This window comes from Platalea leucorodia (assembly GCF_965183815.1).
Source record: "Platalea leucorodia genome assembly, chromosome: 4".
NCBI lineage: Eukaryota > Metazoa > Chordata > Aves > Pelecaniformes > Threskiornithidae > Platalea > Platalea leucorodia.
Genome location: NC_138826.1, coordinates 70,049,727 through 70,076,164, shown reverse-complemented (window position 1 = coordinate 70,076,164; position 26,438 = coordinate 70,049,727). Strand labels below are relative to the sequence as shown.

Below are 26,438 nucleotides of genomic sequence, written 5' to 3'. Positions count from 1 at the left end.
AGACTCACCTCTCCCTTTCCACATTCCCTCCTTTGCCCATCCCACTCTACCTTTCCTTGCCATTTCTCTCCATACCTGAGTTACTGTGTAGTCCTTCTCCTCCAGTCGATCCTTGATTATTCGGATTAAAGGACCAATGTTATAGAACTCGGCTTCTTCTAGAACGCCTGAGAAAGAAAGACAGAAGGACCATAAAGACAGAAAGTTAACAGCCTGTCTTTGTTTTCTGGCTTGCAAAAGACCAATTCTGAGCTTCCTAAGGTCCACAGGGAGAAATGAATCTGCAGCCTCACTTTTTAACAGGTTTCTGTTGCTTGAAACTCTTACTGCAGAGAACTGAACCCCGGCTCTCTGCGTTGTTTCTAATGCTCACCCCAATTTCCGTACGCTGCTTGCTACTACAGAAACAGGCACTGCCAGTGAAAGCTTGTGCTGAGGACTGCTAATACCTTTCCCAGATAACTGGCCAAGGAGCATAAATGTAGGCTCCAGCCTCTCTCAATGACCACTAGTTATCACCATGTGCAGGCCCTCTTCTTAAGGCAGAGAACCACAACTTGTTCTGACCTTGTCACCAAAAGACCCTAGAAAATCCCAACTTTCCTCCTGGGCCAGTTGGAGTTGCACACACCTTGCAGCCCCATATGACTTCAGATGATCTTTGGCTCTCTCCCCTGTGCTTCACCTCAAAGCAGGTAAACAGAGAAGTGTTTTGTTTTTTTTTTCTCTATAGTGTCTGCCGCCATCACCTCTCCTGAGACTCACCTGTCTGCTAACAGGCCTTCGGGGAAAGGGAGGTGGGTTCCCAGAGGGTCGGTGAGGGAAAGGCTGCTAGGGGCCAACACTCGCATGTCCCCAGGGCAGTACACAGACAATGCAGGTGGGGAGATTGATCCTTCACTACCTGACACGCTCAGACCTCTTCCGAGTCCCTCAGTCAGTTGTGAATTGTCTAACGGGTCAGTTTTATGCCAGCCTGAGTGTCTGCAGCAGGAACAAAAGGCAGTGTGCAACTATGAACGGGAGTCCTGTTTATGCTTCAGATTTGATGTTAAAACCTGTGGATGAACTCTGACCTCAGGATTACAAGAAATGTCAAGCAGGAAACACCTCAGAATTGTGTTTATTACAATTCTGTGCCATTGCTTAGATATATTTTTTGAATTATAACTCATAAGATGATTCTGAAAAAAACTTTCCTTGCATTAGGTAAAAATATGTAAGAGAGAGAGGCAAGAAGACTAATGAACATGCAGAAACTGTGCTTGGCAAGGGCTGGACAGCACAGCCTGTCTCTGGAATTGGCTCCTTGTTAGACTCTAGCATCCAAAAAATAACGAGGCATTGGGGACTGCTGGCTGGTAACACCGTGATGTTACTGAGTTATCCTGTTGGACCCCCTGTCAACCTCAAATGAGGGATTGGTTCATCTGGCTTGCTCCACTGGAATTGCTGCAGTCCACAACCCATCAGAGCACTAATAGCATATATTGCATATTGCTGATTAATGATGGTCTTTATTACAGTCAGTAGAAGAGATGAGCTTGGTTTTGTTTGGTCTTTTGGGTTTTCATTCCTAATTAGAAACACTCAGTCATTAACAGAAAACTCAGTCACAGAGCCTGGTGAAAAGTGGATCAGGAACAAGTAAAAAATGGTTTATTGAGGCTGAGAGATCTTGCCTACTTCCATCTTGGTGACATCTCTGCTGAGCAAACAGTCATGAAGCCACAACATCTGTGGGATGCCTTCCTCACCTACTCCGAACCCCTTTAGTAAAGAAAACATCGATCTGCTTTCCAAGAACTGCAGGGATAGCCCTCTCAAATCCCCCCACATCAGCCTCCAGAAGAAGAATGAGAGACAACAAGGTTGACAAGTCCTACTGTGTCCTGGCTACAGCAGCGTTGTTAAGTGGGAAGTTTCTGAGCTCCAAAACTCACCCTCTTCAGCCATATCTTTATTGAGGACCAGCTTCCCGTGACGGAGGAAATTCAGGATGGGTCCAAAGTAAGTGGGGTCCCGGTCTATTAGGTATGCACCAGTCTCATCCTAGCAACAGAGATGATAGACCACGAGGAGAAAAACGCCCTGGGAAACTTGTAACCAACCCTCAAATGCTCCAGACTATAAGAAAATACAAACCTAAGCAAAAATGTCCACTATTTCTAGGACTCCTCGGAAACCATGGGCCCCTGAGAGTCCCTAGCCAAGTCAGCCCAGCTTGGATTTTAACTAACTAACTCCTGTATTGGTATGCTCAGCATGCCCACCTCAGCATGGACCAACCCAGCTGAGAAAGCCAAAAAAAAAGGCCTCAGTCTCCTTCTGCAACTGTGCATACAGGCCTGGTGTGAGGGAGCAGAGAGCCTCCTTACAGGGGACAAGGCTGAGTCAGGCAGATACAGCTGGGAGGTAGACCCAGGGGATGTGGGGTGACAGAGAGGCGGGAGAGCAGGGGCAGAGGGGAGATGGCCTCTCTTTTCCCCAGCTCAGGAAGACAGGTGCCAGGCTACAACACAGCAAGGTGGGATCTGGCAAGGGGAAATCCTTCCCGGGAGAGGGGGGGAAAAAGAGCAGGCATTTTTCACTCAGTTACTCCTGCAGCTGTCGGGGTCTGGCTCCATCCCTGCATCCCTCCAGCCCTCCCCATGCTCGGTGGGGCATGGTGCGGGAGGCAACCCAGCTGCCTTACCCGGTCCGACTGCAGCTCCTCGCCCTGGCACAAGCGACACAGGAAAGATTTCTGCTCCCGGCACAGGGTCTGCCTGGTGGTGAGGAAGACGGTGCCCCCCACATTGAGCCTCACCCACTTGCCCTGGGTGCCAGCTGGTGGCGGGATGTCCCAGGTGCAGCGTAGCCCCACGGCGCCCTGCATCTCCTCCCCGCCCTCCATCCTCATCCTCATCCTCATCCCCCTCCCCGCCCGGCATGCAGGGACTGCCGCAGGTGCTGCCTGCCGGAGAATGCCGGGATCTGTAGTTTATTGCCTCTCTCTCCGCAGCAGCCGTGTTTTCTGGGGGCCAGGGTCCTCCCTGTGACCGCCGAGGGAGTCCCGAGGGGAGGAGGGATGCTCTGTGCTGGAGGATATCGCTGTGGCTGGTAGGGGTGGGCAAGACCACAGCTCCACAGCACTGATGCTCCCTGTTCCCGCTTTCACTAAGGAAGGGCCGGACAGGACTTCAGAGGTGCAGGGTGTTATGCAAAAATCGTCGGCATTTATTTCCATAGACATCCTCTCTGGCTCATTAAAAGGTTCTGGGAATTGTAGTTTCCAGGGACATGCACAAATGGGTGCTGGGAACTGTAGTTTTCCCTGTCTGCTGTCCCTGCAATGAGGATGCTGTAATGAAGGGGGCTGCACTATGCTACCTGACTCCAGCCCTGCGGCTAGTAGTCTGCCTGCTTCCAGTCCTGGTTCTTGCCTGAAAGCTGCCTCGGAGCCAGGAAAAACAACCTGCTCCCTGGCAGTCAGCAGATTAAGCCCGTCAGCGCTGTGCTCCGCAGCTTTCCCCTCAGGAGATCCATTACCCCAGGCTCACAGCTCAGTGCTGCATCAGTTGCCAGGCTGTTCTTGCTGCAAAATGTGAAGATTGTTGCCTTCTTGCTAACATATGTAGGGACACTTCTGGGAACTGTACCCTGGACCTGCATGAAGTGCTGGCAGGGGGGCAGGAATAATTTCTCTGCCAGCTCGGAGGAGTCCCTGACTCAGCAAACTCCCCCCCAGTGCTGTCCTACCAGCACAAACCATGTCAGACAGAGACCCTCTGTGTCCCCTGTGCCCCTGCCATCCCTGTTTGTGTCTGGGCAACAGAGAGCTCAGATTTTAACTTAGCTCTGTGTGGAGTTTTACCTCTGCCCCAGGCACATATCACCCACTGAGGCCGATGTGCCTATCCTGCCGTACCGAATCTAGCCCTGCCTCTTGACACTCGCTCCTGCCACTCGCTCGAGCCTGGAGCTCAGCAACTCATGCCCCATGGGACTCTGTTCAAATGCACTCCTTGGCACGGACACAACCTGAATGAGCTCTGTCTCCAGCAGCTCTGCTTTTCCCACTCCTACCTAAGAACAGCCGTGCCTGCCAGCAGCTTGAGCATATTAGGAATGGAAAGGCAAGGCTGATGTTTCACCCGAATGTGGCCCAAAGCCTGCTGCCTTCCCCTAAGCAAGTTTCTGGCTCTTCTTTGCCAGGGCAATGCAGCACTGCAGAGACAGCATGGTGCCTTGCACACACTTCATAGTTCTTGCACCTAGATCTTTGTGTCTTTTGAGGCTGGGGTTTATTGGGGAAAGAGGGTGGATAAAGAGAAAGATTATGTTTTACTCTTATATTGCTTTTCTTTTTGTTCTTCCCTCTTCTTTTACTTTGAAATCACTCCCTTTTAGCACTACAGGGCATGAAGGCAGCATCACCCTTCCCCCGAATCACCCAGGACTTCCTTCACAAAGACGTTATAAGTGTGTACTTTGCTCCTTCTGTGGAGGAGTGCAAAGGGGAGGAGGGGAAGAAAGGATAACAGGGAAAAGGTTTCAAGATTGCTGACCTCCAGCTAATTTAAGCACAGGAACAATTCAGCTGCTGCAGGTTGTAAATGCAAATGACTCTGGATCTCCTTTAATTTATATCAGGAGCTGGCCAGCACTAGAGTGACCAATAATAGGGAGAGGATGAAAAATTATTTTTGCCTACCTGTATGGAGCAGACTTTGTCCCAAATTAGTGCCCAGCCCTTGGACCAGTCTCCACTGAGCAGTGGTGGCCATCAAAGATGCTCGGACTAACACTGACCTGAGCTGAAGCATCACGCAGTGCAACACAGCTCTGGGCTGTGGGACTGTTGCCCTCTTACTTCTGGCTCTGAGTTAAACCACGGCAAATCTGAGAGCTCTGCCCTACACCCTGGTGTACAAGAGATGCAGGATCCTGTCTGTGCTGGCCGCCGCTCCAGCAAAGAATTAGGGTGAGGACTGTGCCTCTCTGATATGAATGCAGTAGTTGGGTGGCAGCCTATACCCCCTTATCTCCCCCTCCAAGAAATCTGCCCTGCCTTAGTTTTCTTCCTTCTTCTATCAAGGGTTCACCCTGTCTCGCCTTCCTCCTCTCACAGCCCCTCAGCCTCTTCCTCCTTTTTAGGTCCAATCTCTTGTTTTCGACACCTTCTTCCCCAGCCTCTCCCATGCCAATGCTGCTCATGGGTCAGGGATGGTCTGTATTCAGAGCACACCTTCTTCCACCAACACCAGCCTCCAACTGTGGCCAGCACTTGCTCACCCCAGGGCCATGGTGTGAAAGGTTAGTTGGTAAATCTAAAGAAAGAGGTATACTATGAGTAAGGAAAAAGGTCCTAAGCTACACCACTCCCCTCCCCAGAGCCTTCTTTTCTGCAACATACAGCATAAAATTTATTGGAAACCCACCAGGCCAGGGCATTCCCCATAGTACGTGAAAATCCTCTTTAGGAAGAAGTCAGTCCGGGGTGAGTTACCAACTGAAATGCTATGATGAGTCAGTGGTGTGGGCTAAATACAGACCTGATTTGCACACCATCACCAGACATAGTTCTGAGATGCAACTAGCATGCCCACGTTAAGGTCCATTAAAATTAAGCAATAGAACAGAGGAGAAATAAATTTAAATAATCCAGTGGCTGTTCTTCCTTCTTTGATGATAAGTATACATAAAACACATACACAGAAACAAAGAGACAGCAGCAAGCAGGGCAGCATGATTGTGTAATGCCGTACAGCCCCGCTGAGTACCCAGTTAATCACAGGGACAACTGCACAGATAGACTGGGGGCAGGAAAAACTGGACAGCCACGGGGTAGACGGGTGATGGCAAGAGCTGAGGAAAACAGAGCAGGGGGTAAACCGAGAGTTTCTTGGTTCAGCAGCCAGCAGGCCTGCAGTGCAAACCTGCAGAAAGCTACACACGCTGCAGTACGTACATTGCAGCCTGACGAGTCAGCTGGGTACATGGCATTTGATGCATCACTGACATTGCAGAGCTGCTCCTAGGGAATTGTTGCAGTGTGGAGTGTCAGTGAGAGCAGGGATCACCGTGTGCTGGGACAGACAGTGTCACCACTCTGGCAGTCAAGGAACACACGTCTGGGATTAAAATTGTGTGATTGTTTAGTTAATGAACACACTGGGGAATGAGGCACCAGAGAAGAAACCGCCTCCTCTCTCTTCTCTATAGGAAGCGGGGAGGGGAGGACAAGGAATGCTCCAACATTCGCCATTAAGCCAACCGTGAACTGGGGAAAGAAAACTCCCTACACTGGACTTGAGGGTGAGAAGACGACAGTTCACTTGTAGCCAACAGAGCGCAGTTGACTGCCAGGTGAGCCAGGCATATCACGGGCAGAAGAGAAAGGTTCCACGGCATACAGGTGAGCTAATCTTTCTCCAGCTTCTTGTGCTTTGTGTGGTCTGTGAGCAATGTACCTGCATTCAAAATAGCGTGTAAAGTCTGTGTGTGTATGTGTGTGTATCACTTAGCGCCTCTGCTAGAAGAGTGCTGGGAGGAGGAAAGAAAACAGTGATGTAGCACCTGGTTGTGAGCTGAGACCAGGAGGGACAGGAGGAACAAGAAAAGCCCCTGCAGGTAATGGCGATTACCATTGCTCGTGCAGTGGTTGTTAGTGGGAAGGAACAACAGCGCTGGCAGACGAAGGGCTGATCGGGGAAAGTTTGCAGGGGGACAAAAGGTTTGCTGGGAAATGAAGTGTGAAATAGAGCAACCTGACTGCTAGGCAGCAGTAGGGAAGGAAGAGGAAGGCAGGGGATGAAGAAGACATGTGAGGAACAAGGGACTGTGCGATTACTGTTGGAGAACCATTGACCAGACTGTTTGTTCACAGAGTCCGAAACTGCTTCAGGACAAAAGTATTATGGATAGTAAAATATACTAATAAACCAATTAAGAGTTTACCTGCTGGCCTGAGTTTCTCAAATTTATACAGAGCTGTAAAAGCTCCAGTCTCAAGTCAGCCACAGGTCAATGTGACCCTCTTCCTACCTCAGGGCTGTTCCCAGTGCTTTGCCTGCAATGTGAGAACAGATCTCAGCTAAAAGGAGGGAGAGTATCAGAAGACACTCTTGTGACCATAAACCTGCATAGCATCCCCTAGAAAGGACGACCCCATCATCCTCAGATGTCCACAGGTACCTGCCCCTGCAAGCCCAAGAGCAGAACCTGTCTCAATAACTTTCTAAGTTACCAGCAGGCCAGAACTGGTGCTGGCTTTTTTTTTTTTTTTTTTTTTTCTTTTTTCCCTAAGAAGAGAAAATCCTAGAGAGAACACATTCTTGAACAATGTCAGGGATATCCAGGGGGATTTCAACTCTCAGATATAAGACAATGGTCTTGGGGAAAAATATGTGCCATTGTGGGCTATTCCTCTGTAGGTCTCACTTCCCCTAGATATTTTTAAGGTTACATGGTAAGTCTCATGGAAAGAACGGAAACACCCACACAGTCCACTTTTCACCATGTGAGCTGATATCCAATCTTTGCAGAACAGAACCGTGACTGACTAATGTGGAGTTTTAGGCCAAAAAGCAAATGGACAAGGACTGAAGGAAGGAAGATGGTGAAAAGTCCCAAGAGAGAGGGATGCCACTGTTTTTCCTGGGCCAAAGAGGTTGTTGAGGGTAAGAGATGTAGTTCTACTTATGGAGAGAAGGAAATAATCTCATTTGAATCATCAAGACAAAATGATCCCATAAAAATAGTTTCTGAAAAGGAACCACCCAAGCAACACTCACATAAGTTCCATTCAGCAGAAAGCCCTTGAAACACATGTTTATTTACCCTTTTTTAATCCCAGAGTTTTTTCTTTTTCCCAAGGGGGATTTTGGATCAAGGGGGTACAAAACTGGCTAAGTACACATTGCAGTTAGAGTCCAAGTGCAAGAAAACCAAGTCTCTAACCTAAGTGCCAACCTGGAAGCCATATTTGCTCCTTTAACAGCTATGTCTTTCCCTAGTTTTGCACTCAAAATGGCCATAAAGTGCATGGACAGCTTCTAGGGCAGAGGCAGAGAGCAGTATCATGAGGCACAGTTATAGAAGTATGACCATCCTGTGAGTGAACATGGTGGAATGTCCTGAATTATGAGCTTGGCTTGACTCATGTGTTTCCCCATGCTGCCACCAGCACTCTCCCCCTTTCATCTGATACAGTAAAAAGGTCACAAAATCACAGAACAGATGAGGTTGGAAGTGACCTTGGGAGGACATCTGGTTCATCCCACCTGCTCATACAAGGTCACCTAGAGCTGGCTGCCCAGGTCATCTTTATGTTCCTAAGCAGCAGCAGTACGGTAAGGAGAAAGTGCCAAAGCACCATGTGCCCGTATTTGTTACCCAACACCTTCACCTCAAGACACTTAATCAGGAATGCTAAACCCATCTTTTCCAAATGCTGTTTCAAGGCAAATTATCTGCACAGCTGGGAGACGAAGCAGCTTATTACACTGTCTTCCCCTTTCCCTCAGAAATAATATTTTCAGGCTGTGCCCGCATGTACCATTCCACCCAGGCCCCATCGTACACAGCAACATCTGGTTTCCCACAGAGGTATGCCCCCAGAGCCACATGGCAGGCAGTGACCCCAGAGCCACATGTGGCTACCACCGGCTTTAAGAGGTCCACCTTCTTCTCCTGGAACAGACTGCGGATCTGCTCAGGGGTCTTCTCTAAGCCAGACTCTGTGAGGAAATCGGTGAAGGGGATGTTCATCGACCCAGGGACATGACCAGGCTCAATTCCTGGAGGAAAAGTCATACAGATAGGAATTAACCTCTGCTGTCTGGGACAAATCCATTGCAAAACCCATTCTTTGTTTCACTGGGAGGAATATTTATTGTTCAGTGTACTTTGTTAAAACAAATACATTTATTTTTGTTAAACTTTGCTTTACTAGATTACTGATTACTCAGGAAGGATGGCTCTAATCTTCAGGTTACCACATGGACACAATCTTGTCAAGTTCTGTCCTTCCTCCCAGTTCCCTCCACATCTTCCCTGCATCAGAGCGACCCACTCTGGTCGCTGAGGCACTGACTGAAGCACCTCCATAGGCCCTTCTGAGGGGAAGAGTAGCACCAGTACATGAAGAGACCAGTGAATATCTTTGAGGTGTATGAAAGCTATGTTTCTCACCCCAGCCCCTCACGAGAAAAAAAATACATGGCTTACCCACTCCTGAATTTTCAAAGAGCAGCACTTGCTAGTCAAAAGGAGAGGACAGGTGCATACGCTACCTCAAGTCCCATCCCATAAAGGACAACCATATTTCCCTTCATCACCTCTACAGGAGTCAAACTGATGGGCACCTTAAATGAAGCCCTTTTTATTATGCCAGTGTTTCAGGAGGCACATTACCATCTCGGGGCTCTGGCTCTACTCCCCGGAACCGTCCTGCAGCGCGCGCATCCACTAGTTGGAAGCGGTGGGAATCCAAGTTATCTAAGACATCCTCGTACGTTTTCACCAGGGACTTGTCCAAGGAGGCGTGGAACTCGGAGGGAGCTACCTGGCTCTTCCCAGAGCTCAGCGCATTCCCCTCTCGCTGCCAGTTCTTCAGGCCGCCATCCAGAAGGGAGACAGCTTCATGTCCGAAGGCCCGGAACATCCACCACACCCGGGGTGCTGAGAAGAGACCTTGGTCGCTGCCATCATACACCACAACGTGGGAATCATTCCCCACACCCAGCTTCCCCACATACTCAGCAAAGTCATCAGCCTTGGGCAGCATGTGATCGTAAGGTGAAGTACGATCGCTGCACTGGTCAATGTCGAAGAAAACTGCACCAGGGATGTGGCGCTCCTCAAATTCCCGCTTCGGGTCACGCTTCATCTTCGGCAAGTACCAGGACGCATCCACGATTCTCAAGGCCAGACCAGCTTGCTGGGACTTGATGGCTTCTGAAAGCCATTTTGCAGACACCAGAGCACGGTAGAGGAGTTGTTGCGACATTGCGCCTGACTCCTGGCTGAGATTACCTGGTTCCTGCGGTCTGCCTGAATCCACCTGACTGCAAAAGGAAGAAAGTCACAAATGAGAGACCAGCCTTACAGAAAGCGACTGGAAAAAGATGCATTTGGGGACCAAAGACCTGTGTCTGCACTGAGGTGCTGGCTAAGCCTACAGTGAGGGGTCTGAAATGCTCCAGCCCTGAAAATAAAGAGTTTCACAGAGCTCAGCCCAAACCCTGCCCCGAGCAGGACAGCCGTGGCCCAGGACAGCCGTGGCCCAGTCCTGCCTTGTGCCCAGCCCCCTGTAGCCCACCTGGCCCTCCACCTCCAGCGACCACCAGCCAGCACTGATGGCAGCAAGAGGGGAGCCGGGCAGCCCCAGGGACCCTGAGCCTCCGAGGGGACCGAGCGCCCGGGGTGAGGCACGGCCCCACGACGAGGAGGACTCTGCCCCACCGCTCTCGCCGCCCCGGAGCCCATCTCCAGCCGAGGCCTGACCGGGGCCCTGGCGCCCCTCACGCAGGCTGGACGCCCGCCGCCTCCCGCTGCGACGCCTCCCGCCCCGGGCACCCCCAGCTCCGGCGGCGGCGGGGCCGCGGTTCCCTTCGCGCAGCAGCGGGGGAAAGAGCGGGGCCACCCCGCCGCGCCGCCCCGTACCTCCGTGCTGGGCCTCAGCCGAGCAGCGCCCGCCCTCGGTCCCCGCCAGCCATGGCCGCCGCCAGGGGGCAGAAGCCGGGGCCCTCCCAGCGGGCCGGTCCCGGGCGGTGCCGCCCGCCCCCGCACCGCCCCCTCGGGCCGCGCCTCCCGGCCTGCGTCCCCCCGCCGCCGCCATTTTGTGTGTGTGTGTGCCTGTGTCCCGGCCGGCGGCGCCCCCTCCCGGCCTCGGCTCTCCGAGATGGCGCAGAAGGTGCTCGGCAGGGCGCTGGTCACCGCCAAATGGCTCTCCGAGGCCGTGCGGGCCGGGCGGGTGGGGACGAGCCTGCGGGTCCTGGATGCCTCCTGGTACCCGCCACAGGAGCGAAACGCTCGGCAGGAGTTCAAGGAGAGGCACATCCCCGGGGCGTCCTTCTTCGACATCGAGGAGTGCCGGGACCAGTCCTCCCCCTACGACTTCATGCTGCCCAGCGAGGCCCACTTCGCCGACTACGTGGGGCGCCTGGGGGTCAGCAATGACACCCATGTGGTGGTGTACGACGGGGACGAGCTGGGCACCTACTATGCCCCCCGCGCCTGGTGGATGTTCCGGGCCTTCGGGCACAAGGAGGTCTCCGTGCTGAATGGCGGCTTCAAGAACTGGGTGAAAGAGGGCCACCCCGTCACGGCGGAGGTCAGCCAGCCCACCCCGGCTGTCTTTAAGGCCAAGCTGAACACGGTCCTGCTGAAGACCTTTGAGGAGATGATGCAGAACGTGGGGTCCCTGCGGTTCCAGGTGGTGGATTCCCGCCCCGAGGGCCGGTTCCGGGGAACCGAGCTGGACCAAGGTAATGGAGGTGGGAACAGCACCTGCCCCCTGCACCAGAGCAGGATGAGTGTCGTTACTAGTCCAGGCGTAACAACTCCTCCAAGCCAGCACACAGATTTTCCTAATGCATGGGCATGCCTCAGCCTAACTTGTTGATTTACCTTAAGGGATCCACAGTTGAGCATTCGGATCCCAGTGCCCTCACAAAATGCTTTTCTTGTAGTTGGTTGTAAAGCTGCAGGAGGAAATAGCAGAAAAGATCTGCAATCAGTTGGCTCCAGGATCCCTCATCCCACACCCTGCAGAAGTTAATCAGAATGCAAACACAGGAGGAGGTGAGAGCTCCCAGGGGTTTGTTCAGGGTCCTATCTAACACTAGCAGACACGCACAAACTATCAGTGTTCGTACAGGCATCTCTCACCATAGTGAATGTGCCAGCAAAAGCCCGGGTTTTAGGCAATACAGTAACCCAAGGGACATTTTATTTCTTGTTCTGGTTCCCAGCAAATAGAGAACTTGCTTGAGCTGATCTTTGTCCTTCTCTCTGCCATTAAACATCACGAGCTTAAGTAAGAAAACCCCCAAACCCTTCCCAAATGTATGGGCTGTCAGCCTCTCTCTTTTGGATGCCCCAAGTAACAGGAAAAAAAAATTGATTTTGTTACCTCGGTCAAACACTGGACAGAGAAGCAGCAGGGGTGGGAGAGGTCCCGTGCAGTGCGGACAGCTGATACAGCGATGTGCCTGGAATGAAATTCAAGTTGGTTGTTAAAGGAGGCCCTTACTGTGTAATTTAAGCCTTGGTATATCCCAGAATAACCTCTCCTCCAAAAGGGAACCACAGAAATAATTTAAAAAGAAATGCAGAGTTTCAAAAACAAAGCACAGAAAAGCTCAGCAACAGTTGTTGGGTCTGAGTCAAGCTCCATGCCGCAGGAGCGGGTGTGTGGCAGGCTTCTGTGGTCCTGAGGCAGTGCTGTGCTGCTGCCTTGCAGGTCAGTCGTCATTCTGTTCTGGCTGTTTTCTTATGCGTGTGCTGCTGAACAGCCATTGGGTGTGACACTGTGTCCTGAAATAAATTCCCATGTGTGAACCTCAGGGCCGTTTGGCTGTAAATAGCTTTGTACACATGGTTTGCACAAGTGTCTACAGTGAGCCCCCCCAAACACACTCAACCTGTGCAAGACAATGCGGAAGGTGAGAAAGGTAGTGGGAGTGACAGAGGAGACCGTTGCAAGGAGAGAGGGGGAGTTAGGCTTATCTCTTGTTCTGTTTCTTCATCTATTGCAGCCCATCAAAGCAAAGGTTGAATTTTAACCTCAGGACATGAATAAAACGCTCCTCACTGGGAGCTGGTGGATTTTGCATTCTCTTTCCCAAAGTGGGAGTGGTCACCAGGTGAGAATACTGCAGCCCCTGACATCATCTTGAAAACAGATTTTTTCTTTTAAACGAGTCAGCATGGGACAGTTTATTTGTGGTGGTCCAGTTTTGCTTCCCACAGCAGATCCAGCAGGATAAGCACTCCAGCTGCAGCTGCTCACTCCACGGGAGCTTGACAGCCTTCTGAACCAGGCTAGCTAGTAGCTGCACTACAGCCAGCAGTGGGTAAAAGGCAGCACTTACACCTAAAAGAGCAATTTGAAATCAATGCTGATTAATTACAGGGGTCATCCAATCAGGGAGGAGAAACATTGGCTGCAATTTAGTGGAGAAGAATGGTCTTGAGGTTAAGGAACTTGCTGTGTTCTCAGGTGATTTCAGTTTAATTATTGCCTCAGCTCTTGACTTCCTAATTAAGTCAATTAATCTCTCCAGTTCCATGAACTCCGTCTCTAGAAGAGGCTAATTTCAGCTGACTCTCTTGCCTCTTTAGTTTTTCAGTTCCTTGTGGTAAGAATTAGTTGTCCCTGTTTTATTTTCATGCAGCAGCTACCTTGCTGGGATTTAGACCTCTGTAGTGTTTAAGATAAGCCATGATAACATGGCTAATTTTTAGTTGCTGGGAGAGGTTTAGCCAGGTTGCCAGGGTGGAGAAAAGTGGATGGCATTTCTATAAGCCAGGTCTCATAGGTCTTAAATGCAGGTATTGCTTTGGATGAAAAAGCTTGGATGTTCATGCATGGTGTGCAGCATAAGCCCATCAGATGTGCAGCCCTGACCTAAGCACTGTGTCATTAAAGGTGTCCCTGCACAGCGCAGTGTTGCTGGAGGAATTAGCAACTCAGGCCTGCTCACTAGCTGTGATTCAGCGATGGCCCAACCAGGTTCTGCAAGGGCCTGCTTCCTCAGGTGCTGTAGGGTGCAGGTCTATGGAACCAGCCTGAACTGAGACAATCCCAGGCAATCCAGGGGCACATGATAAAAATAATTACATGATGGTTACCAGTGCTGACTCTCTCTGAGTATTGGGCACTGAAAACTGAGGAACAAGAATTATAGCTGAACAAATGCATACAGAAAAGTTGTGAATTTCTGAATTCTTTCGCAGACACCTGAGAAAAGAGGGGAAAGTTGCCAGACAAGAAATCCGTCATCTAAAAAAGAAAGCAAACCCAAAGTCATTTCATGAGCTTCCGACTATTTTTCTTCTCATTCTTAGCCCTTGGGTAGTCCTTGCCTCCCTTGCACATACACAATTCTTAAGGTTTTGCCCATTTCTCCAGCTCTCAGTCCTTCCTGCCCCAAACAAAAAGCTTTTGCTCAGCTTGAACGTTCAGTGGGAGTGGGAATGAGATGTTGCTGCTTCTTACCTGTCTTCTCCAAGTGGTGTCTGCAGCTGGGAGTGGACTGGCTCTACTTTGACCACGCAGTAATGCTCAAGGCACAACATGGAGAGTGAGAGACTTTATCGAAGTCTCTTTCAACCCACAGGAACCTACAATCCAAAGCTGTCCATTCATGTGATGAGGTTGACAAACATCAGCTGCCAGAGTTAGCACCATGGCTCTGCTGGTTCTTAGAGTTGACTCTTTGGGCTGTATATGCATACAGTATTTTGGCATTGGTGGCAAAGGCCTATTGATCTGACTGTGAGGACTCTCGGGGAGCTGGCTAGGACCAAGCTTAAAGTGTTCCTTCTAATGACTTCACAGTAGGTTAGGTGAGATCACTAATGGTCCCTTCCAAGGCATACAGTTTGAATGGAAGAGAGAGAGAAAAAAGGAGGCAACAGAGGAGGCGTTTGGAAAGGAACAGCTATCTGCAGCCAGCCAACCCCAAGACCACAGGGAGTTAAACGTGGACAAGGCACATCTTTTTTCTTTTTGACGTTAAGAAATTCCTTCTGGAGCTTTCATCGCAAAGGGAAAGGCTAGAGAGAAGGGGCTGTAGTCTTAGCTAGATAAATATCCAACAAAAAATATATATTTAAGCAGAGGATCTTAACAGATGTGGAAAGGGGGATTAAGCAGTGAAGAAGATAACATATTACAGGTTACAAATTGTGAGGGAGGATTGCCAGAAGCCAAGCTGAGTGAGACTTGGCAAAAGGAATTAAAACGAATAACAAAAACTGCTGGAGCAAAGTGAATAAAAAGAGAACAAGGATAGAAAGAGTAAATAGGGTTGCTATGCAGTTAGCAGGGGTTCCAGATGAAAGATTATTTGTGTACAGCCTCACAATTATACTGAGTCTGTGCTACCTTTTTTTTTTTTTCCCTTCTGAGAATAAGTCTGCAGAGTGGTGGGGGGGGGTAGTAGGAAGAACGGGAAAGAAGCAGCAATGATCATTTCTAAAGAGTGAGTATAGCGAAAAGATATATCCATGTGCTCAAATCTGTGAGGCAGACAATCTCCATCCCAGATATGTGTCAAAGATCAGTCATGTGGCATTGCAACTCCATGAGGCAAGAATTTAATAAATTTAATCAGAGCATGGTTCTGTAGGTCAGAAATACTAGCAAAGTTTGTATTTGTATTTAGGATAGGAGGTACAGCACAACCTAGGCAGCTGTTGATCTATCATCATAACATGGATAGACTGGAAGGCTTTCAAAAAACTCTTCAAGAAAAATTATTTGAAATGAAGGCAAAATTGAATAAAATACCTTGGTAAACTTGCATTGCAGCTAAGGGCTGTATTTCCTTGCCAACAGAATTGGTTTGCCAGATAAGGGTAATGGCAACATGCATACCTGGAAGTTATGTCTGATCTTTTCTTCCAGCCATTGGAAGCACCTACGAGGTAGACTTGTTCCATTTGGACTTCATTAATACTTTGGACGTAATAGTAGAGGGGCAATTAGTAGTTCAATGTGAGAAGACGGCAAATAGCACAGGTACTGTTAGGTGCCCAAGAAACTGACTGAAAGGGAGAAGAGAATAGCTTGTGCAGAAGTAGATCTGTGGGGCTGGAAGTTGCTAGCACAGTCCCATCATTATACTTCTGTTTATTTCATATTTTTATGAATTGTTGAGGCGCTGAAAATAGGGAGTTGCTACTGAAATGTGCTGCTGGCACAGCCTTGGGAAGGTTTAAATGATCACATGGGGAGTATTATGTGAGGTACCACCTGCAGTGATAGAAGTGACAGGAAATATAATGCTACAGTGAGCAAGGTTGGATGCTTAGTAGCCCGAAACACTTAATTGCTTGTGTTTCTCTTAGAAGCGGAAGACCCACATTTGGAAGCAATAGAAGAGCAGAAGACTTGGATGTGTTAGTTGGGTCCAAGAGCCTCAGGTGCGATTTGGCCTTGACAACAGCAATTATTAACTTCCTGTCTACCAATCGAGATGTTAGGAAATGTCACTTCTTTATCCAGAAGCCTAGTGGTCCCCTAGAACTGTTTCTAGGGTAGCCGAGGCAGTGAAAAGTGTATCTAACAAGCCCTTCCTGGGTTTAGGCTAAAGACATGAGGCTGTTGCGTGTGCTGAGTGCTTGCCATCAGTACGCTGGAGCAATAGCAGAAAGGGAGAAAAACTATTTCAGATGCAGGGCAATGTTAGCTCAAGGATAAATGGTGTATGGACTGACTGTGACGAATTGAGTGTTGGAAATTAATATTCATCCTCACGTGAGCAAGGAGGTGCCTTAGCAGGAAGTTTCATGGCCAGAATCCAAACTGTTTCTGAGATGGATGCTTTTATGAGAGGGAGCCTATAAAGTGATCACTGTAGTAGCTGGGAGCCAGGCTCTGTAATCCTAGGGTTCCTTCCTGGAGTTTCTAAGGGTGACTGCATCAATCTGGCGTGAAGTGTGCTCTGTGTCATATGAGGCAGGAGCAGATGTATCCTCTCCCTGTTCAGATCCCAGCTGCATCCAGCCTTGCCTTCCAGTCCTGTGTTTCTCTGCTCTCATCCTAGCAGAGAGCGAGCTGATAAAACTTCCTCAGCCACTTAAGAGCGCTTCTTAGGCAGTCCAAGGGACTGTGGTTGTGCGATGTCAGCTTTCTCTTTCAGCTGAACACCCACATACATGAGTAAATGCAGTTTCTACAGAATTCCCCATCTTTCACTCGCAGAGTGCAAGCACTGGTCCCTGACTCCAACAGACTTTTGAATCTTTGGAGCAAGGAAGTCTCCCTATAGATCAAAGTAAATAATGCTCTAAAATGAGACTGTTCTTTTCAGATCTGCTCAGGTCCTAACTGAAGATTTGTTTAGGGGTGGTGAGTGTATGTCATGGCAGTCTCCAATAAGAGAGGGATACAAACCTACCTATTTTAAGATGTGTGAACAGTCTTGAAAAGCAATCATGACCGTGGGGCCTGGGACACCTAAGAACTGAATCGATGGCCCAGCAAGCTTCTTTGAGCAAGAGCTGGCCCTTCTAGTTCAGCCCTCAGGACTTCTTGATCTCAGTATACTTCCCAGTGCCCTAGGATGGTGTGAGACTGCTGTTCTGCAGCTCACAGACTTGTCTGTATTGGGATGATCCCTAGTACTTCAGCAGAGCCTTGCAGGAATCCCGTGCCAAAGGACAGGGTCAGGACCATTGACTCTGTGGGAAAGTGGTAGCCTAACCCAGCCATGTAACTCTCTCCAGTAAGAAGCTCTGCGGTCTGAGAACTACAAACGAGGTTTTCTCACACTCATTTTTTATATTATTTTTATTTCTGCTCTGTCATACAGACACTATATTAATGAGCATGGGTTTTGCAGTTCTCTGTACTGAAGTGATGAACTGTTGTTTTCTGGAACTGGAAAAAATGTGGTGAAAGCATCAGTCCAAAACACTGTCTTTTTTTATTTTAAAAAAAAATGTTAGTCCCTCCAGAAGTCAGCAGTTTTCCTCTCAACTTCTCCCTGTAATGCTAAGCACTTCTGAAGGATGTGTGAGGGGACTAGTAGACAACAATGCCAGATTTCTAAGGCACTCAGGGAAGATGAATCAAGAGACAAAGAGGGTCCATTTGGAACAGGGAGAGAGCCTGTGAAGCTGACTCAGGGCAGCTTTGGTTGTTTTTAGGCTCTCACTCTTTGTCCAGCAGACCAAAAATCCCATCCTCAATACCCTGCCAAAACCTTTTTTCCCCTTATGACATATCTCATCGTGTCATGACATCACTCTGCATGAGCGATGAAACTGCAGTGTCATTATGATGTGTGATGTCAATCTCTGACTAGGTATACTTTAGTCATTTGACTGTGACAAAGGTTCCCTGCCCCAATCTCTCCCATCTCCTGAGATCAGTTATCTTGATGACTTAGGCAAGTGGAAAGCTGTCAGTGAAACAGATTGCTATTTATGTGACTTTCCCAGGGCTGTCTCATTAGAAGTTCAAACCTAGCAAGGAACCATTCCCTTAAATGCGTTTTCAACGTAATATATATATGTTTCCTGCTCCAATGAGGCTTGATCCAAAGCCTCTCAAAGTCAGTGGAAAAGCTTCCATTGAGTGTAAGGGACTTTGATTAAGCCTGTAGTGACAGACTTTGAATTTCAAGGGTGTGATGAAAATCTTATCCATCATATTTTTATATCTGCTTCTCTCCAAAGACCTTGCTCTTGAGATACAACTTTCAGCTTGCCTGAAGTGGTCAGTTATACCAGTAGAAAAACAGAACCCATGCTGATTTCATCCATGGAGTGGATAAAAAGTGATACAAAATCTAAATTCTCACTTCTCTGACCCCAGTGCCCCGGGATAGCTGCCTCAGCAGTAACGTGGCTGACTTTAAGGTTGCTTTACTCTACTGAAATATGATTTTAAGGTGACACAGGAATAAACTATGAACAGGTAACTACTTTCACAAATTCCACATACAAGCCACACTTCCTGCTTCTGAAAGCTGTGTCACTACACACTGCTGGCATACTTGGGGAAGGTCAGAAATGCACTGCTGCATTTCTCTTTACGCTGGTCCCCTTAATGCCTTTGTTAGGATCTTTTCTGTGTTGGTTCTTTGATTCTTGTCACATCTAGGGCTTCTTCAGATTCCTACCCGTCATTGCTTTCAAGGGGAAAACAGTTTGCTAAATATTCTGGAAGTGTTGACTTCAGCAAAGTTGAATGATCTTTGTCCTTCTCTTTTTAGCCCCATACTGCTTTGCATCTTCAGCATCACCTGAAACAAATTAGTATCTTCAAGAGAGTGAGGGTATCTGCAGAGTCTCTTTAATGTCTCTTTTGTAGGTGTCTTTCATCACCTGTGTTGATGTCTCCTTGCTCATGTTTCCTTTTCTTGTTCACTCTTGCAGGGCTGGAATCTGGTCACATCCCTGGCGCTGTGAACATACCCTTCCACTCATTCCTAACAGAAACTGGCCATGAGAAGAGTATTGAGGAGATCCAACAAATATTCCGTGAGAAGAAAGTGGATCTCTCAAAGCCACTGACGGCCACGTGCCGCAAAGGTGTCACGGCATGTCACATTGCCTTGGCAGCCTACCTGTGTGGCAAGCGTGATGTGGCTGTTTATGATGGTTCCTGGTCAGAGTGGGTCCACCGTGCCCCACCTCGCTACAAGGTCTCTGAGCTGAAGCGCAACAAGGCCTAGAGGGAGAGTTGTTTCTTGGGCAATGAGATCTAGCAGCTGTCTCCAGCCCAGGGTACAGGGAAAGGGAGGAGGTGGAAGTAAAAAAAACCATGCTGATTTACATTTTGCCATTTTTTCAAAGAACGATCAGTAGATTTCTATCAATCTTTTGATTTCTCACAATGAATAAAATCTACTTCCAAGATGGTGCATCTGTGAATATTTCTAATTCTACTCTGTTGCCTGTGACCTGCTTGTGCTGGGTGGGAAAAGCGGCTTTGCCACATGAAGGAGAGTTGCACTCTTCCCTGGCAACTTGCAGAAATTCTGGTGGCAGAAGAATGGAGGAAAAGCCTAGGGCTAAAATATACCACTGAGTGCTGGACACAGGAGGGCCAAGCTGTGGTTCTGTCATTGACTCAATGTAAGACCTTTGGCGAGCCCACCATCTCCCCTTTTCTAATGCGGAAAATGGGCACACCTTCCCCTTCCTCTCTGAGGGGGGTCAGTGAGCTCGTGTGAAGCATTTGGAGATGCTAGAAGACCCAGTTCTGCTGAAATGCAGTCTTGTTGATTATCGTGACTCTGTTACGGAAGTCTCCAAGAAATCCTCTGTATGTCATGAGAACTTCTGGGCATGGGTGTTTCATGAGACGTGAACCTTTTCCTCTTCTCCTTGTCCATTTTTTCAGTCAGCAAGGATGACCCTGATCTCTGCCATGTTTCTTCTGGTTCCCATGGAGACCACAGCTCATAGATAGAGGGAGGGTTGTTCCTTAGCAGCCGTCCCTGCTCTTCAGTCTTCATCCCACCTCCATACCTGGACTTAAGCAGGACCTGCCTGCTTGTACAGATCACTGTGGCATCACATCATGGACCAGGTGAGAGAGGTAGTTATGGAAGAGGCTTTGCCCCTTGTTAAATCCTGGATTTTTTTTTTTATTTATTTTTTTTTTAAAAAGAGAGAGAAAAGATCCAATGTCATTTTGACACCCATGGGGCTTCTCAGGTCTGGAAAGTCACTGAAATCTCCTCATATTTTGGAGGTCCGGCCAGATGCAGAAGGCATATGAGACCATTCTTGACCACATCTGGTGGCTGGTGAGAATGGCATACCAATTCCTGCACCTGTCTGAGGAGGTTAATTTTCTGCCTGGGAAAGAGAGCTCCCTCCATGGCTGCATGTCGGGAAAGTCAAGAGTGTTAGGCTGTGCTAAACATGCATTTTCTGTTTTGTTTTTTTTTTTTCATTCAGAAAGAAGGGTCAAGTTTAATCACTTTTAGCTCTTTGATCAACATATGTCTTTTCTGGTATGTTGTCTGTTGTCCCTCACAGAATTGGCTTAGCAAAGGAATAAGTAGACATAGTTCTGTGGCTTCTGTTATCCAGGAGGATGGTCAAATGGCCTTATAGCCCTTCTTGGCATCAAGATGTAGGAGTCTCAGATGGAGCTTTGACTTTGGACCTTCAGGCTCAGAAGTAAAATGAACAATAAGCAATAACAATAACATCATATACAGTTACAAACTAGAAAGTAGAAACAGTTGCAGGCTTCAGCGTCATTTTGTCCAGGAGGAGCTGGGGAAATGCAAGTTAATCAATGAACGGGATTTGGGAAATGAGCACATTGCCTCATTACACCGAAATCCTGCTTCATTGGAAGAAATGGAAGAGGAGGAATTTCTACATCAGCAGACTGGAAAGTTCTTTCCACTGAATATAGTAATAATAACAAACAGACATGTTTTTGTTTTAAGTAGGAGGTGGGAGTTAACACAGGAGTTTACTTAGCAACACAGATTACTGCACTTTGATCGTGTATAAGTGTTTGACTCTTCTTTAAAAAGAATGAAAAGCAATACAGAAAAGAAGCAGATCCTGCCCTGTGAGCCAGCACTGTCTTCCTCTCTTCATCTCTTGTGGCCATCTTCTTTTTGTGGGAGAGGTTCTGTCTCTACATTTGCAGAGCACACAGCACTGACTCCTGGAGTCTGGTTGATACAGTAACTCAACTTCAGGATCCCAATATTGTATCAGACATGCTGCTGCAAAGTACTGGCACAGTGTAAAACACAAGCTGCTGGTTCAAGTCAGCCCTGGTGAGTTAACTTTGAAGTGGTAGGCTTCCTGCCCCATTGGCAATCGTGTCTTCATTCCAATAACTAGCCTCAAGAGCAGAAGGTAAGCTTATATGTCATGTCATGAGCTAATTTGACAAATGTAAACATATGTCCCTACCTGATCCAGATCCCGTTTGTACTGCTGCTAGTGCCAGCAGGCTCACAATTACCGTATTCACCACCATGGGCCATGGCTTCAGTTGTAACCTGTCACAGGTTTCACGTGGGCTAAGCCTATAGGGTTAGAGAGATGAGCTTCCTCCTAGTGCAGGAGGCAGTTTGCAAAGGCTGGGTGTTGGATCAATCACATCAGCAGGACTAGCAAAGCAAAACAGGATAGTCTGTGCCAGAATCAGGGAAGAAGCCTTGTCTCCAGCCTGTCTCCCTTCCTTTGCATAGCCAGCACTGCACAGGCATTTTATGTTTATCACCTCCTCTCCCCATTTCTTTGGCCTTACTTTAATGCACCAAAGGAAGGAAATGTTGTAATTGTACAGCACATGACAGGTCTGACATCTCTAGGTGCTTCAGAATAAAAAAGCAGACATTTTCACTGAGGTTTTTTTCATTTTGGCTTGTGTCTGCACCACTGCCTGTGAAAACTCTTGCAGCTCACTATTCCTCAGAGGCACTGGTTGGCCATGTCCCTGGCAGGATGTCCCATGTGAGATGTTACTGTGAAATCCTGCAGGACTTCTGTGCTTTTTTAATCTGAGAGGATCATGGGTTGTAGGACCAACCACGCAGGCAGGCAGGGACATCTCTGTCTTGATCTGGGAAGGCATATAATGCATTTGTGTGAGAATAATCTGTCATCTAAAGATGAGCAGGGCCACTGTCCCCTTCCTTCCCATCTCTGAGCCTGACACAGCCTTTGTTTCTCTTCCAAGGGTGTGGTAGAGGTTCCAGCTTCCCCTACACCTGATGTGGTAGAAAGTGACTCTGTGCTGGCCAACGGTACTTCAGGTAAGCAAGATGGCAGAGAAGCACCTAGAAGAAATGTCCCTCCTTCAGAGCTTGTTTGCAGTACAGCTTGTGAGGCTGTGTGTCATTCCCTCCCTCCCTTCTTGCCGTCCAGATTTGCATGTACCTCTGTTAGTGAAAACTACTCGGACAGGGATCCCATGTGCCATGGGCTGATGGGTTAAAATTCCCCCTCCTCAAGTATATCTTCGTCCACCGGTGGACTTGATTCACTGCCTCCCTGCACAAGCGCAATAAGCCACTGCTGTGCTGTAAATTCGTCAGTAAATACCAATGAGGTACAGGGACTGTAAGTGCATGTTGACGAGTGTGAGAGTGATCATGGGTTGGAGGGGCCCCTACACGTAAGAAAACACAGACCTTTGTGTGCATGTCTGACCGCAAGATTTTTACTCCCACACTTCTGTGCATGTTCATCTCTCAAGAGCGTTAAAGACTCCTCAGGAACCTTCACCTGGTTCAGCAGGAAGATTGGTATAACACTGCTAGGTTGTTGGCTTTTTCTCTTTTCTTTCCCTCTTTGAGACCTTTACTGTTTCTTTTGTTGTCTGACAATGATGCAGTGACATGTCCAGTTGTTTCCAACTCCATTTACGGTACAACCTGTCATCAAAACAGTATCAAATTCATTGACTGATTATTTTTGTCTCTAAGTGGAACCTGAGGAAGGGAAAAAGGAGCGTCTTCCAGAAGGCTTATGTCCCAGCAGACAGAGAACATCCCGAAGGAGCTCCAGCGGAACCTTCTGGGAGATCTCCAAGGGCCCAGTGGCTCACGGAACAGCAAAGAACGCCACATCTATTAAATCCCAGGCATCTCCTTCTCTGAGGTGTGTTCAGACTAAAAGACAGAGCAAACAGAGTCTCCAGGCCAAAACTCCCTCTATGCAGGGTCTCCATTCAAGAAGACTTGAAGAGGAAAGAGAAGATACTCCTGCCACCAAAGACCCAACAGTGGGGCATGAGCCAAGAGGGAGGAACAGCACTTACCGCCTGTCTGCAGTATCCAGGCAGAGGGAGGCAGAGGGCACCAAATCCGTCTCAAGTGCCAAAGAACCAATAGCAGGCCAGCACCAAACACTGGGGTGTAGAAGGCCTGGATCTTCCCAGAAGACCATCAAAGCCAGCTATGAAGAAGCCAAGGAGGCCTGCTGCAGGTTAAGTGCCAAAGAGTCCTTAGCATCATTAGGGCCAGATATGAAAGCAGAATGGAAGCTCCTGGAGAAGAGAAACAGCTTGATCCATGCTAACAGCAAATATAAATTTGCCAGTGCAGATGAACTTACCAGTGATGAAGAGGTATTGGAGGAAGCCGTTTCATATCTGCTTTGTGTCAGGTTGAAGGCTGGTTTTATGGTGCAGCAGGGGGATGAGTGGGTGGGATATTAGCAGTTTCTAGAAGACATGTAGAGGGATGGATTTGGGCTTCACACTAAGAGGCAGTGACACATTCTACAGACAGCGTTTCCCATCTCTTTTAATTTTGTTTTTTCATCCCGCTTTCATTTATAAGGTTCCTGTAGCCAGGCGGAGTCCCAAATCAGCAATGCAAAACAATGTGGTACCAGGACCCAGTCCAGGGCCCAACACCATCATCCCTTTCTAATTCTTCCTTTTTTACCAGTCTCAGTTGTCCTATGCAATTACAATACCTGCAGAAGCTGCTGAGGGAGACTCAAGGACAGACCCAGGTCCCAAGGATTAGTCATAGCTCAAAGACCTGTGCAGGGGTGGAAATGGCAGGAGTCTGCTGCACTTAGGGAATGTGGACTGACAGTCGTTCCTTCTTGTTCCTGTTTTCAGGAAGGGCGAGCTCTGTGCAAGGCAGCATTAATCATGGGACAGAAAAGACTCGACAACTGTACTGAAATGCTACAAAACTTCCTGAACTCTACATTTTTTGCTGATTGCAACCAGCTGGGTTTTAACCTGAGGTCAAATATTTTCCAAGGTGAGGGGACACAGATACCTATGCCTGACCTTCAAGCTGGTTCCGTCTACACTTTGCCTGGGCTCGGGGCAGCCACACTGCTTTGGGTAGAGATCTGACTGTAGGTGACCTTCACTTTCCCTAGTTATTCCTTCTATCCACAGTCACTGCTTTTCCAGGCTGTGGTGCTTGAGGAAATGAAAGCTAGAGCCTCTCTTTCTATATATTCTATCCTTTTCTCTTCTTTCACTCCTTTTTTCCCAAGGTATGAAAAGTGAAGGTGTATCATGACCCCTGTCCTCCGTGTTCAGAGCTGTCCAAATGGACACCATTTGCAATTCCATGTACCCTGTCATCTCCAGTCCCAGGTTACCTGCAGTTCCAATACTAAAGTTATTTCTCTTCAAGACCTTTAGAGATGTGGGGCTCTGAAATGTCTTCCCCAAACCTCTGTTTCCAAGGTCCCCAGGGATCCCTCCATCTAAACAAACATTGGGAACTAAGCATTCATCCCATTCTTGTTACCATCATATCCAAGAAACGCTGAAATAATTGTCTCTGACTCCAGATTCTCATGTACCAGTATGAGACAGATTCCTTTTTCTTATACACTATGTTCCATGACAAGACTTTGCTGGATATTGAAGACTGCATTGTCCTGGGTTTGTGCAGTCACATAGAAAGGAAGGACATCTTTCCCCAGGGAGCTCAAAATACTTATTATCAAGGAAAGGGTACAATAAAAAGGAAGGTGAAGAGGAAAGGATGAGAGATTAAAATAAAACCCCCTCAAATGGCTAAAATTCAGGAGGGGATAAAAGGGTAAGTCACAGTTGGGAGCTATTTGTTAAGTATCATGGCAGAAAAGGAGCTCAAGAAGGCCTGGAGTGGTAAGATGGTGCTTTTGTGGAGCTGTGCTGCTGAATAGGAAGTTACTGACATGAATGAGGGGATTCAATAGGAGGTAAGTGGGCACTTGACTAAAGAAAGGGCACTGGGTTACAAATAAAGATGATACCTTGTGGCACCCTCTAAGTCTGTCTTATACTTGAGGATGAAAAGCAGATAAATTGGCAAACACAAGCTCCCTCCTGGGTGATGATGAAGCTATTATTCAGCACCTAGACGCACACCTGAGCAAAGCTATTGCAGTCAACACATGCCTTTTCTTGAGCCCTTGGAACTGCTGGTGTCGCTCCTCTGCTCAACTCCAGGGCTGCAGTAGGGTGATTTCTGCATACAGTTTATTATTTGCTGTTCCTTGCAGGTGGCCCACTGGAGAGCCGAAGCTTGATGAAAGATTCCTACACCCCTGATATAATTCAGAAAGCAATCAGGGATCCCAAGAATTGGCACGGAAGGAGGACTGATGAGCTAGGTATGGCTTCTGCTAGGAAAAGTACATTGCTGAATTCCTGAGATGGGTGCTGCTTCTGCTGAGGACAACAGGTGGGTTTGGGCAAAGGTGAGGGGGGACTAGAAATTGGCATTTTCACAAGAAAGGAACTCTACAGCTAGAAAAATCCTTGAGGGATAATAGCATTAGAAGGGAGGCTGTAACTGAACTATGATTTGTCGTCTTTACAGGGAAATGGCATCAGAAAAATGCCCTAAATCTTAACGTGCAGAAAGCATTGGAGGACAAATATGGGAAGAAAAAAGGCAAGCCTTAGAAGATGAAGGTTGAGGATTGGAGTACATTCAGCGAGGGATCTTTTTCCTCAGCCATCTAATAAACCTCTATATAAGCATGAACCCATTGCTTGCTAGTTGTTAATAGCAGATTTGTTGGTGGTGCTCTCTTCCCCTCTCAATTAGAGTCTCTTTGGGGAGAGCAATGTGAGATAAATCTGAATGTGAATACAAAAAAAATCACTTTTGTTGATAACTGGTAAGGTGGTCCTGATTAGCCTGTGATGCGCACACCCTTGCAGAGAGATGTGGTGGTGAGAGGAGGCCATATAGAAATTCACCTGCTCGGCACATGAGGTGGAGTAGGACCTGTGAGCGGTGTAAGAGGGCAAC

The 26,438-nt window shown here is 48.1% G+C and overlaps 4 protein-coding genes across 8 annotated transcripts in view; 2 read left to right on the top strand and 2 right to left on the bottom strand.

Annotated features, from left to right (window-relative positions):
- Nucleotides 1–7,630, bottom strand: part of KCTD17 (potassium channel tetramerization domain containing 17) — an 11,966-nt gene extending 4,336 nt beyond the window's left edge. For both annotated transcript variants that reach the window (XM_082310099.1, XM_082310098.1), the window contains exons 1-3: nucleotides 2,696–7,630; nucleotides 1,944–2,052; nucleotides 76–167 (exon numbers count right to left, since the gene is read on the bottom strand). In XM_082310099.1, the coding sequence (XP_082166225.1) occupies nucleotides 76–167; nucleotides 1,944–2,052; nucleotides 2,696–2,914 (420 nt within the window). In that variant the 5' untranslated portion in view covers nucleotides 2,915–7,630. The remainder of the gene's footprint in view (nucleotides 1–75; nucleotides 168–1,943; nucleotides 2,053–2,695) is intronic.
- On the bottom strand, nucleotides 84–12,285 carry LOC309589666 (3-mercaptopyruvate sulfurtransferase-like). 3 transcript variants are annotated; one of them, XM_082310093.1, is made up of 4 exons: nucleotides 10,307–10,597; nucleotides 9,400–10,052; nucleotides 8,668–8,783; nucleotides 84–167 (listed from the first exon to the last, which is right to left on the bottom strand). In XM_082310093.1, the coding sequence occupies exons 1-4, from the start codon at nucleotides 10,471–10,473 to the stop codon at nucleotides 159–161; spliced, it is 945 nt and encodes a 314-aa protein (XP_082166219.1). In that variant the 5' UTR covers nucleotides 10,474–10,597; the 3' UTR covers nucleotides 84–158. The 3 variants fall into 3 exon arrangements, with proteins under 3 accessions (XP_082166219.1, XP_082166220.1, XP_082166218.1); XM_082310094.1 differs by lacking the exons at nucleotides 84–167; nucleotides 10,307–10,597 and adding exons at nucleotides 11,617–11,690; nucleotides 12,122–12,285 and having other exon boundaries at nucleotides 7,805–8,783; XM_082310092.1 differs by lacking the exon at nucleotides 84–167 and having other exon boundaries at nucleotides 7,805–8,783.
- Nucleotides 10,826–20,610, top strand: TST (thiosulfate sulfurtransferase). Its single transcript, XM_082310097.1, has 2 exons — nucleotides 10,826–11,474; nucleotides 19,102–20,610. The coding sequence occupies exons 1-2, from the start codon at nucleotides 10,889–10,891 to the stop codon at nucleotides 19,398–19,400; spliced, it is 885 nt and encodes a 294-aa protein (XP_082166223.1). The 5' UTR covers nucleotides 10,826–10,888; the 3' UTR covers nucleotides 19,401–20,610.
- CIMIP4 (ciliary microtubule inner protein 4) lies at nucleotides 11,683–26,438 on the top strand. Of its 2 annotated transcripts, none has more exons than XM_082310095.1 (6): nucleotides 11,683–11,790; nucleotides 22,391–22,466; nucleotides 23,139–23,782; nucleotides 24,287–24,434; nucleotides 25,681–25,791; nucleotides 26,001–26,438. In XM_082310095.1, the coding sequence occupies exons 1-6, from the start codon at nucleotides 11,773–11,775 to the stop codon at nucleotides 26,084–26,086; spliced, it is 1,083 nt and encodes a 360-aa protein (XP_082166221.1). In that variant the 5' UTR covers nucleotides 11,683–11,772; the 3' UTR covers nucleotides 26,087–26,438. The 2 variants fall into 2 exon arrangements, with proteins under 2 accessions (XP_082166221.1, XP_082166222.1); XM_082310096.1 differs by lacking the exon at nucleotides 11,683–11,790 and adding an exon at nucleotides 20,174–20,260.

Excerpts from the sequence above, each read along its gene's own strand:
- LOC309589666 (XM_082310092.1), bottom strand. The coding sequence starts at position 10,473 with ATGGGCTCCGGGGCGGCGAGAGCGGTGGGGCAGAGTCCTCCTCGTCGT. Across the intron at positions 10,053-10,306 it reads CGCTGGAGGTGGAGGGCCAG|TCAGGTGGATTCAGGCAGAC; the intron begins GTGGGCTACAGG and ends TTCCTTTTGCAG. Across the intron at positions 8,784-9,399 it reads AGAGCCAGAGCCCCGAGATG|GAATTGAGCCTGGTCATGTC; the intron begins GTAATGTGCCTC and ends CTTTTCCTCCAG.
- TST (XM_082310097.1), top strand. The coding sequence starts at position 10,889 with ATGGCGCAGAAGGTGCTCGGCAGGGCGCTGGTCACCGCCAAATGGCTC. Across the intron at positions 11,475-19,101 it reads GGGAACCGAGCTGGACCAAG|GGCTGGAATCTGGTCACATC; the intron begins GTAATGGAGGTG and ends TCACTCTTGCAG.
- CIMIP4 (XM_082310095.1), top strand. Across the intron at positions 22,467-23,138 it reads GCTGGCCAACGGTACTTCAG|TGGAACCTGAGGAAGGGAAA; the intron begins GTAAGCAAGATG and ends TTTGTCTCTAAG. Across the intron at positions 25,792-26,000 it reads AAGGAGGACTGATGAGCTAG|GGAAATGGCATCAGAAAAAT; the intron begins GTATGGCTTCTG and ends TCGTCTTTACAG.